This window comes from Arachis ipaensis, chromosome B10 (genome assembly GCF_000816755.2).
Source record: "Arachis ipaensis cultivar K30076 chromosome B10, Araip1.1, whole genome shotgun sequence".
NCBI lineage: Eukaryota > Viridiplantae > Streptophyta > Magnoliopsida > Fabales > Fabaceae > Arachis > Arachis ipaensis.
The window spans coordinates 134496468-134509290 of record NC_029794.2 but is presented as its reverse complement, the minus strand read 5'-3'; the positions used below and the strand labels follow the sequence as shown (position 1 = coordinate 134509290).

The 12823-nt window shown below is 34.9% G+C and overlaps 1 protein-coding gene across 1 annotated transcript; it reads right to left on the bottom strand.

The window, feature by feature from the left end:
* LOC107624302 (NADPH:quinone oxidoreductase) lies at positions 1-2037 on the bottom strand. The gene is made up of 3 exons (XM_016326797.2): positions 1878-2037; positions 1617-1808; positions 1-523 (listed from the first exon to the last, which is right to left on the bottom strand). The coding sequence occupies exons 1-3, from the start codon at positions 1993-1995 to the stop codon at positions 222-224; spliced, it is 612 nt and encodes a 203-aa protein (XP_016182283.1). The 5' UTR covers positions 1996-2037; the 3' UTR covers positions 1-221.

Here is a 12823-nt window from a genome sequence, read left to right as displayed (position 1 = left end):
CATTTTAATTGGTTTGTTTTTGGTGGGTTACTAATTAATGACCAGTCTTTTGACCAGAGGGTTGAATCTTATAACAATGGTGGTAGAGCTTGGTTACAAATTCGAATTTAACACAACTAATTTTTCATAATTATTGAAACAGAAATTTAGCAACATCTTAAAAGTGGTAGCAGAATGAAGGAAGTAGGAAGGTACATTAAGCACTCCAAATTTTGTTGAATTCAGGACTTATTGCCTTGAAGTCTCAAAGTCAAATCTTGCAAAGAGAGTAGCACATCCTTAACCCTCTCTCTTGCACTAGAGTCAATCAAGTCTCCGTCGTCGTTGAACTTTACCGGCGGCTGGAAAGCGTTCAAGTAGAACTCCGGCTTGTTGATGAAATGCAGATCGAGGAAGACTCCGATTTGCCGGAGATGGTATTGTGCTCTTCCACCGCCGCCACCTGCCGTTACGACTGCGGCTGCTTTTCCAGCCCACACGTTTGGTGGTCTTGAACCCCAGTCAAGTGCATTCTTCAAGAGAGCTATTAATCAGGAAACATAATTAAAATAAATTAATTAACCTAAATCTGTCATTTAAGCTATTAACGAATATGTTTTTTTTATCTTACATTTCTTTTATTTTATTTTTTTTTTACCAAAGATAGGAGACTCGAACCCGCAACCTCTTAATTGAGTATGAAAAGATTATGCCATTTAAACTATTACTCATTGGCATCTTACATCTCTTTTAGCACTAACTAACTATAACTTTTTAACAATAAGAATATTGATATCTTGACATTCTATTATACATAAATACTTATTTGATAATTGTTTTTTAGTGCATATAAAATACTTTTATATTTTAAAAGAAATTATCTGAAGATTAATTCTATAAAAAAGAGATATTCGTACGCAAAAAATAAAAATAAATATTTAACTTGATTTTAGAAATTAACAAAAAAAAATTATACATTTCGCATAATAGTATCCAACAACCCATCAGAGAATCACGTAATTTTCGGAAGCAAATGATTCATGACGAAATTACCCTCGTGACCATAGCATGCAGCTTCAAGCCTTCAACTAATGCTATTTTGAAGTTAATAAACGAGGATAGAAAAGACTTTGTATAGGTCTATGAATTATAATTCAAATGACATAGTCTTTTTATAATTACCTAAAGATCGTGAATTCAAATCTCTCTTCTTCTAATTTGAAAAAGAAAAGATGTAAGTAAAAAATTTTCATGTAAAATTAATATTTAATAACTTTAAATTTTTAAATAATAATTTAGCCAAATTTATTAAATTATTTAATAATTATCGACTACAACTATTTATGATAAGACGGTACAAGTTGGGGCATCTTCCAATTTCGAATAGAAAAATGATTAGTCAAATGGTGAATTATACGGTAAAGATGTAAGTTTACAGATTTTTCTTTTTATGGGATAAAAGAGAAATTGAAAAAAGTAAGATTCACATTTTGAATAATAATAAAATAATAAAAAATAACTATAAAAAAAATTTATTTTTTTTCTCTATACCATTTTAATCTGTATAATAGAGTGTCTCTAGTCAAATTCATCTATGTCCACAAATTAAATCTGTCTGAAAAGAAAGGGAAACTTACGAGTGACAGAATAGTTATAATCAGGAGAAGCAAAGAAACAGCAATCAGCTTCTAGAATCTTCTGACGGAACTCTTCCACTTCCGGCGGAAACCTTCCGTTCTGTTCAAGATCGGTGTTGAGCATTGGCAGGGACGAAGTGTCTATGAATTCCACGTGGAGCCCTGTGATTTGCTCCTTGCTTAGCTCGATGGCTGCATCAACAAATTCAAAAATCAAAATCTCACGAAAACTGTTAAAATCTCGCGATTACATGAACTTACCGGCACGAAGGAGGCCTCTGTTGAAAGAAGCTTTGCGCAAAGAGCCGCATAGAGCTGCAACTTTAATCACTGCTTTCTCTTCAGACATGGCGCTTCTACCACCAATTATCGAATGCATCAGATCTTATTTCTCACTCTCTATATATAATAATTCAATTCAATTTGACCAGTTTTTTTTTATTTTATATTTTTTGAAAAAAGCATAAGCCAGGTTTCTTCTTTTCTTTTTCGTTTTCCGTTTATTTTTTTAAATATTAAAAATATAAAAAAATTCAATTTTTTTTATTTAAAAATTAAAAGGATGAAATTAGATTTTAAATAATTTTTTTTACTATAAATTTTAATTCTTTATACTTTTTGGATAATAACTAACTTAATCGTGGAGTCTTATCATTTTTATCTCGTTTAAAAATTGTTCGTTTAAAAATTGTTCCTAAATGAAAGTTTCCATTTTCCTAAAGATCAACAGAATAATTACCATTGAACATGAGAAAATATGGGGCCAATAAATTTAATGTACAATGTGTACAATAAAAATAAAATAAAAAATTAACATCAAATAATAAATAAATAAAGATTTATAACAGTTACGTACATCCTAAAAACGGCCTTCTTCTTCCTCATTTGATATGACTGTCTTCTTGTCCAGTCTCTTCCTCTCTCACTGATGCCATGCCGCCATAGACACCAGCCGCGATCACCCATAGCTCACACCAACGTGTGCACCACGAACGTCCAGCAGCATCGTCGTCACGCAGTTTGCGTCATTATTACGCAGTCCCGCATCGAGCCAGTCGTGCAGCCCCTCCCTTGCATCGACGGTTTCTCCCTCTCAATGTCGTCAAATCTATAAGGGACACACAAGTGTGTTGTTTTCATACGCCCATCACGCCTCGCAAGATTGTAAATGGAGAGACTCCTTTTGCATATGTTGGGTCCGTCGCACAGTCCAAGACCATCATGGCCGCCGCTGCCTTCAACGACGTCGTCTCCCCCTACATAAATATAGGTCCAAGATCAACGTAGGATAGCACACTAATAATTGTGCAAGCAATTAATTTTAGTCCATGATGCTCCCGTTTTTGTACATACAAACGCAGCCCACTTTAAAAATGCCTTGTCTTGCGCAGCCAACTTGACTTTCTTAGATTTCGCTTCATCAACCAACGGATTTAGATGCTGGATGTTCAATTATAGATGGTTATTTTAATTTTTAATTGGATGATTATTTTGTTTGATTCAGTTTAAGTATATACAATTAACAAATATTAGATGGTCATTTCATTAGGCAGTCGGATGATTATTTTAATAAATATGTAGATGGTTGTTTAATGGCTAGTGAGGGAGCTTCTAACGCGGAGAAGTGGGATGATTGATGAGGATGGGGTAGCAAAAGTTGTGAGAGAGGATATTTGGATAAATTCTATTGGTAAATTAGGATTGAAATGATTAATTTTTTGAAATAACTGTTTGAGTTTCTTTTTTTATTCTTGTATTGGGCCAAATTTAAAATTTATTGTCCCCATTTTTTTATATACACAAATATGTAATTGATATAATATTTTTTTATTGTTGAAATATTTTTAAAGACTATAGTCTATTAAAATGTTTCAATGTATTATTAATGTATATTTAAAGAATTAAAACTTTTTATTTTGGTTCTTTTGACTGATGTCTTTAAAATAATAAAATATTTTTTAATTAAATTTTGTTTTTAGTTACCAAAATTAAAGAACAAGTTTCTCATGTCCGAAACTTTTTTCTTTCTTGTACTAACTGTCACGGGCTCACGGCAATGATAAACATTCCTCGTATCATAATTTATTTATTTATTTACTTTTATATTACGTTACTCGTACTAACCTAAACGAAATATATAACTATACACAATTTCACACATGACTAAAGTTTTTATTTATTTATTTATTTATTATTTAGAGGTGATAATTAAAGTTAGATGCCGTTACAACTAAAAAGCTTTATTAGCAAGCGCACTAATCACTTGCACAACACCATTCATATTATTTTTTTAAAAACATTTATATTTTTTATTTTTAGCAATATTTTTTAATCCAACGAGTAAATGATTAATTCACTGCAAATTTAAATTTTATTTAAGAGTTTATTATTAGTGAATACTTGTATTTTATTTGGTAATAAATTAAAACAAATTATAAAAGTCTAATTTATTTTTTTTATTCAAAAAATTTGAAAAAAAATATAATAATAAAAAATTAATAAAAATAATTAAAATATATTTTATTTAATATTTATTAATTATTATTATAATTAATAAATATTAAATAAAATAAATTTAAACTATTACTAATAAAAAAATGTCCAAAATACGCACAAAGAGGATATATAATCAAATACAAAAAGGACAAACATATAAACCAAGCCGTACCCTAAAAAAATTACAAGATGTCACTAAAGAAAAAGATACCAACCCTTCCAACAACACCAATAAAATAGAAAAGTGTCCCTTAAAAGAGAAAGAATAAAACAAATATAATAGGACCAAAGGCTTGGTATGCAATAATTCATATATAAATTCCACAATAATGTATAAACATTTTGAACTACCAACCGTATTTCATAACTATTATATTTTTTTTAAAGATAAAAATATATATAAATTCTGTGAGATTTATATATTCATTTTTTCCCTTTTATCTTAAGTGGTTATTACGTTCCAAAACTTTTAAAGTAGGGTTACCAATTATTTTGCTTAAACTATAAATCACATGAGTTATAAGGTAGCGTTTGTTTTGAGGTACTGAGACAGAGATTGGGAGACTGAGACTCAGTATCATGTTTGTTGGTTCAGAGACTGGTACTAAAATTTCTGTCTCTATTCCTAAAATTTCAATATTTCAGTACCTCCAAAAAGTAGGGACACATGGGACTAAAATTTTTAGAGATGGAGACTGAAACTTTAATAACATTTTATACTTAAAATACCCTCATTTCAATTAATTAATTCTAATTTTACTCTTTGTGCAAATTAAATTAGAGTTTTATTCTTGTTTTAGTTTCTGTCTCCCACTTTGCATCAAACAGAATACTAAGATTTATTTCAATCTCTGTCTCTTAGTCTCTGTCTCTCAGTCTTAGACTTTCCGTCTCTGTCTCTCCACCAAACGCTACCTAGGAGTACGTTTGGAAACGCTTGTGAGTTGTGACAATCAATTATATTTAGATATTTTAGTTAAAAAATAATTTTAAGATATACTTTATTGTGTTTGGAATATGTGAGAAAAAAATTTATATTGAAGAAAAAAATTTAGAGGACCCACTCAATACGGTAACGTTTTTAGAAGTAAAAAAAAATAGTGATGCTAATTAATTCCCAAGCAAAATGGAATTCCTCGGATTAATAGACGCAGCATGATACACGTATGACATTTCAACCACTTTAATTTTATTAGTGATGTAGTGGTATGCCTAAATTATGTCAACCACTTCATCATATAAATTTTCTTTTTGATTATTTCAGTTCAATCATTTTAAAAGTATATATCTGATATTATTTCAATACTTTATTTGGTCATATTTTGATTTCTTCTAAAGAATGCATTTGTTCTAAGAAGGCCAAGCAGAGAAGTTTCTCTAACTTTAATAATATGGTCATGAGTCAAATCTTGTCTAAATATTTCAATTAACCATCATTATTTGTTGCTGAAATTCGAGAATAAATTCTTTCAATATTTTTACTCTCAATTTTATTATAAAGTGTAATTTATTTTTACAGAAATTTTGGTAGAACTTAAATTAGTATTTGAATAATAAATTAAGTACCACTCACAGAAACATTAATAAAAATTCTACGGTTACATTTTTTTTTTGTAGAGTAGAGAGGTTAAAGACACCAACAGAAAGACAAAAATAAACAAAATAAAGTAAAACCAACTAATTACATCCTTTCAATTTGAGAGAGCCAAAAGCATCTAAAGAGAGAGTATGAGTTGTGTCTGGAGAGGAAGCATAAAAAACATGGAGCCCATGTGGTAGATTCTGTCCTTTCTTAACCAAAATATCTGCCACCGAATTCGCTTCCCGAAGAATATGGTTCCAATTCACCTGTGGGATTCTTCTCACAAGAATAGCAATATCCTCAAGAAGCGTTGCACAGGGATGCTGGGCCGAGCATCCATTTTTAATAAAATTTATGGCCATTTCAGAGTCCGACTCAACAACCACATACTGGAATTCATTAGCCACTGCGATCTCAAGACCTCTAATAATACTCCATAGCTCAACTTATATGATCGAGCAGCTGCTTAGATTACAATAGAAACCTGTGACAAAACTTCCCAGCTGATTACGAAATACTCGTCCACAACTTGCATTTCCCGTGTGGCTGAAGAAGGATCCATCGACGTTGATCTTAATGAAGTCCTCATTTAGGGGGAACCAACGGATCAAGTCTCGATTAGTATTGGTCTTCTTCGGGGTAATTTTCGCATTCATCACTGCGCCAAACTCATAACTCCTGTTTATAATAGATTCAGCAACCCCTTTAGGATTAGAATTCTTCCCTTCGAACACTTGCTTGTTTTTAGAATACCACAGTGAGGATAAAGTCACTCTGAATTTTACTGACCAATCACCAGAGAAAGACAAGTTTCTAATGAGCCAATCCATATGATTTAGGCTAAAAAAGTCGCCAATACAATTACTGGGCTGCAATAAATTCCAGGTAGCTCTAGCAAAATGACAATCACGAAGCACATGCATAGTCGTTTCATTACCGTGTTGACAACGTGGGCAAGCTGCATCTTGCGACATGAGCCACAAGCCATAAAAAATACTGAATTCTTTCCGGACCTTTTCATCTCCAGATAAGCTTGAAGATTTGATTTTGGACTCTCGGGTTGTCTTGTAAGGAATTATAAGCAGATTTCAAGGAAAAGGCTCCATCAGGGGAGGTCGCCCATGCAATATGATCGCCTTCCTTCCAAGTAGAGGGTGGTGACATAGCCAAGATCTTCTGAACCACCATGTCTAGAAGCCAACTTTTAAGTTTAAAAATATCCCAGCCACCTGAAACGGTAAGAAAATCTGTAAGTAAGATTCCTGAATCAGATATAAAACTTACCTGAGGTTGAAACTTATTTAATCTTCCTAAATTAGGGACCCAGTTATGCTCCCAAAAATTGATTTGTGACCCGTCTCCTATACGCCAAATAGAATTAGATTGAACATCATCCTAAGTCGAGCAGATTCCCTTCCACAGATTAGAATCATTATGCCTCCTCTCAATACGAGGGACCATGTCATTGCTGCATCTATACTTAGCCCTATAAACCTTTAACCAGAGGAAATCTTTCTTCTCGATCAATCCCCAGCCTACTTTCATCATGGAGGCTCAATTCAAATCTTTAGCATGTCTAACCCCAAGCCCACCATAAGGTTTCGGCTTGCTCACTGTCCGCCAATTTAAAAGATGAACTTTTTCTGTTTCTCCCCAAACAAAGCTCATTCATTTACGATCAATAAAATTACAAGTAGCAGTAGGTAATAAAGCAGTTTGCATAGTATGAGAAGGAATAGCAAATAGGACAGATCTCACCAAAGTGGTTCTCCCCGCTAAGGATAGGGTGGAAGCCTTCCAATTGTTAAGTCTCCTTTTGACCTTAGCTTCAATCTCCTTGTACGTATCCTTTGTCACTCTTGAATGGATGATCGAAACTCCCAAATATTTACCCAGGTCATCCGTTCTAGAGAAATTCAAGAAATTGCTTATATCATTCCTCATTTGGTGTCCCACATTCTTAGAGAAGAAAATTCTCATTTTTTCACTGCTATTTTTCTGTCCAGAGCTCGTGTAAAAAGCTTATAAAACTCTCTTGATGATGTCAACTTGTTCCATATTAGCTTCTGAGAAAAGGATCAAGTCATCCGCAAAACAAAGATGGGATAACTCAGAAGCCTCCCAACTAAGACGAATGGGCTTCCAAAACCCCAAACTGACCGCAGAATTAATAAGATGAGACAACCTTTCCATGCATAGAACAAAAATATAAGGAGATATTGGATCACCTTGCCGGATACCCATAGTAGGACAACATTCATTTAAGGCATCACCATTCCAAAGAATTGTCATCCTAGTAGTGGAGATGCAAGTACATATGAGCTCAATGATGTTCAGGGGGAGGCCAATGTCGTTCAAAGTATCTCCAATGAAACTCCACTTCAACCTGTCATAAGCTTTTTCTAGATCAATTTTAATAGTCATCCACCCTTTAGGACCTTTCTTATTTCTCATAGAGTGAATGACTTCTTGAGTGATGATAATGTTGTCTGAGCTCTGTCTCCCAGGAGCAAAGCTGCATTGGGTAGGACTGACAATCTTATCCATCACTCCTCTCAACCTGTTAGCCAGGGTCTTCATAATCACCTTGTAAGAGACATTACAAAGACTAATGGGTCGCATTTGTTTCAGATTAATAACAGGTTCCACTTTTGGAATAAGCGTAATGAGAGTTTCATTTATTTTCCCTACTTTCGCAGGGTTCATAAAGATTCCCTTAACAAGCTTATACAAATCAAGACCAACTCTATCCCATTAATTTTGATAGAAAACTGCTTGAATACCATCAATACCAGGTGCTTTAAGGCTTTCCATATTGAAAACTGAATCCTTAATCTCTGATAAAGAAAGCATATTGCCAATAGCATCCAGATCTCCTTGAGGAAGGGTAGGAAAAGAATTCCTCAAAATAAACTCAGAATCAAGGGTATCATCAGAGTAAAGATTGAAGTAGAAATTAGAAGCCATATTTTTCAGGGTAGTTTTATCACTAACCCAATTACCATCAATATCTTGGAGGCTGTCCACCTTGTTCCTTCTTCTTCTAGCTAAGGTAGTACCATGAAAATATTTTGTATTGCGGTCTCCAAACTCAATCCACTTGCATCTAGATTTCTGGAACCACATCACCTCTTCTTGGAAGAGAATCTCTTCATAATCCTTCTAAAGAGAAGCCTGTAAGTCTTGAAGAAAGTGATTATTCTGAAAATTCATGTTATCTGCAATCCCCTGTAAACGCCTAATAATTCTGCTTTTCCTTTTGTGAATATTTCCAAACACATTAAAATTCCAGGATTTAACTGCATTTTGAAAATTAAAAATACATTCAGACCAAGAACCGGCAAGATTCCAATTATTGTTCACTATATTAGGAAAGTCTGGGTGTGTCAGCCAGGCAGCCATAAATCTAAAAGGTCTACGACGATCATTTTCATGGTTGGGAGGAGAATGATCAGACTTGAAGCTAGGAAGGTGTTTGATATTAGCATTTGGAAATCGAATTTGCCATTCCAGGTTACAAAGCCCACAGTCTAAATGCTCAACCAAATCACCCCTTCTCCAAGTATAAGGCCATTCAGAGAAATCCAGGTCAAAAAGGCTAGTTTCAGAGACATAGGATTGAAAGTATTCACACGCATTTCTATTACTACCTGACACACCCCTACATTCATGATCATGAAGAGTAGCGTTAAAGTCACCTATCAGGCACCAGGGAAGCTCACTATCAAAACTGAGATTACAAATATTATTCCATAAAGTTCTATGATTAGTCCGTTGGAGGCTACCATAAATAGCAGAGAGTAACCAAGGCTCGGAATTTCTATAACTAACTTTCATGTAAACAATTTGGTAATTATGACTGAGGACTTCCACCTTCCAGAGACTAGTATCCCAGAGGCACCAAATATCGCCAGAATATCCTCTAACCTCTTCAATAAAACTACCATTTAACCTAAACTTCTCCCAAACCAATCTACCACGAGCACCACTTATATGAGTTTCAACCAAAATTAGAAAACTGACCTTATATTCCTTTCGCAAATCTCTTATGAGGCTAGAGAAAGCTTTTTCCCTGCCCCTCTGCAATTCCAAACTAAAAGATTCATAAATAACAACACGAAGAAAGAAGGTCACCAGACCAGAGACCCTCAGCACATGGCCTTCGCTGTCGCACCCCGAACTAGCCAGGTTAGTCAAATTTTGATCCTCTTCGCCCTGATGGAGGCTCCCTTTAGGCGGAAAAGTTTCTGATGGCTTGTCCGGTGGAGGATTTTCTTTGTGACTTAGTTGTTTTCCCCCTCTCGTAGAAGCTTCACCCTGGTTGAAAAAGGAATTCTTCACTACGTGTGCCGCCATGAAATTCTCGGACTGTATTTTGAAGTCTGTCAGTTGTAGTTGCTCTCTTTGAAGTCTTTGCATACTCTCAAGCATCTCTTGTTCCCTCGCCACCATCTTAAGGTTTCTTGATGCGGATGCACTTGACTGAGCCATAACTAACGATTTCTTAATTTTAATGCCTTTTTTATCAATTTCCTTTAGTTTGGGCTTAGTTGGTTTCCCAATTTTTTTAGGCCCAAGATTAAAAGAGAGGCCTTTCTTCTGAACTTGAGGATTTTTTCCTGCGCTTGGTTTTAGCACCCACTTCTGCTCTTGTAATATTGTCCCATTGGCTTTATCTACTGCCGGCTTTTCAACTTGGACCGGGTCTATTGCCCCCTCCTTCATTCATCACTGATTCCATAACCGGCCCAATAGGCATGGGGCTGTTTTGCTCATTATTGCATGCATTAATATCCTCCAAGATTTCCTCATTCTTGTCATCATATAACACATTAAACCTTGACCCCTTATCCATGATTTGATTACCGTTACTATGAGATCCTTCCTTACTTGTACCAAGATCCTTGATTTGATTAAATGGTCTCTTAGCATGTTGCGGCTTTTCTGGTTTCCTTTTATGAAATTTTTGGACCATCATCGAAGGCCCAAATTTTGGGGAAAGTTGATTATTACCCGATTTATTATCCATAATCAGCTTATCCGTGATCTTCTTTTGTATCCCATGATTAGCGGCTTCCAAATCTCCCTCAAACACCACTTGTTTTCCTTGCGCCACCTCCGCCCTGTGATCCTCCCTAGCCGCCGGTGTTTCCCCGCATAACTCTGACCGATAACCATAGATCCTGCAATTGAAGCAAATAAGATGGAGATCCTCGTATTCAATGTTAAGCGTATTACCGAGCACCGATATTCTTGGCACCATCTTCCTTGATAAGTCAATTTTCACACAAATCCTAGCGAAACAACCTCTCGAGTGAATACATGTGGTTCTATTAACTTTTAGCATAGTTTCAATGGCTGAGCCGACTCTCCATAAGAAGTGGTGATTGTATAGCTCAATAGGCAAATTTGGGATACGAATTCACGCAGCAATCTTTTTCACTTGTTGCTCTCAAGATAAGAAAAATGGTCTCCATCTTTGTACTATCAAATAATGTCCCGCCACTATCCATGGTCCTCCAAGAAGGGTATGAGAATAGTCTTCTTCTTCTGCAAAATGAACCAAAAAAAATCTCGATCCATATCAATAACACTAATCTTAATTTTATTTGTCCAGTCTCTATTCAGACGTTGCTCCATGAATCCTAAATGGATTCTTTTTCCAAGGACTTTGACAATGAGAGCAGCATGCCAGGGCTTGCACCATTCATCAAATTCTTCTTTTGATACTTTGATCTCTGGACAAGGATTAAAAGGTTTCTCCCTCTTCAATAAGTCCTCATCTTCTTTATACCACCGATCTGCCGGATTTGATTCATCCTCATTGATAGTTTCGTTAGAAAAGTTATTATCTTTGTCCATCAAACCTGGTGTAACCAAGAAAGACTCTTTGTAAGATAACTTTAGTTCCGTGATCTTCTCCCCCACACTATCGGCAAGGATTTCCATGCCGACCCCCGGCTAGTTGAGATCAACGTCTCGCGCCTTAACTTTTTTAGTACTGCGTTAAACAAGATCGAGGACTTGGGTAGAAACCCTAGGAGAGCTATTGTGGTTCTCCATTTCTCACAATGATGAATCCCCACGGTTGCATTTTGATGGGGTTAATTTTAGGAAGTAACGTAATGTTTTAGTGTACATATATTAATATGAGGTAAATTTTAAGAATTTTTATGTAGAATTTTATATACTCTACGTAATAAGTTTTTTTTTAATTTAATTTTAAACTAGTCGAAGATCAATGAATTGTTTGAATCTCTATTCATTTTTACAGAAATTTGATTTTTATAAATATATTATTTTTTTTGTTTTTGGTCTTTTTTTGCCTACAAAATGGTCCCTAAGGTTTAACTTAGTTTTAAAATCGTCCTTCAAATGGAAATATCCTTCCCCCTTCTTCCCCAAAATCAACCAGAAGCAGAAGCTGAACCAGAAGCTGAAGCTAAATAGAAGCAACACCAATGAAACAACAACCAGAAGCAAAGAACAACAACAACAATGGATAATGAAATCAGAAGAACAACAACAACAAAAGCAACTAGAAGCAGAAGAACAATAACAACAAAAGAACAACAACAACAAAAACTTAGAACTCAGAAAATCATCATCATCATCAAAACTCAGAACCCATAACTCAGAACTCAGAAAAAACAATGGATAATGGAATCAGAAGAATAAAAACAACAAAAGAACAACAACAATAGATAATGGAATCATAAAAAAGAAAACAGAAGAAACCAGAAACCAGCGAGGAATAACGACGACTGAAAACCGAGCGAGGAGGAGGATCAAAAACGGTGAGCGGCGCGCGACGTCCACCCTCGCGGATCTGCTGGCGTCGACGTCGAGTCAAGAAGATGAGTAGCAGTAAGATTTGGCGGTGAGATCCAGCAACGACAATGAGAACTGAACGAAGAAGAGCAGCAATGACGGCAACAAAGAGCAGCGGCAGCGGCGGCGAGGACCCTTCCCTTCCCTCTCTTCTTCCCTGAAAACCCCCCTCCACCCTTCTCCCTTAACACGTTTTTCTTTCCCCTTTTTCTCTTTATTCGTTTTCTTTCTTTTTTTTTTATTTTAAATTTTTTATTAGGAATAATTTAGTAATAAAAATTAAAAAATTAATAAAAAA

Bases quoted from the DNA above. Each gene is read 5' to 3' on its own strand.
- LOC107624302 (XM_016326797.2), bottom strand. From the start codon at position 1,995: ATGCATTCGATAATTGGTGGTAGAAGCGCCATGTCTGAAGAGAAAGCA. The intron at 1,809-1,877 runs GTAAGTTCATGT...TTGTTGATGCAG, and splicing joins CAGAGGCCTCCTTCGTGCCG to CCATCGAGCTAAGCAAGGAG. The intron at 524-1,616 runs GTAAGTTTCCCT...CCTGATTAATAG, and splicing joins TTATAACTATTCTGTCACTC to CTCTCTTGAAGAATGCACTT.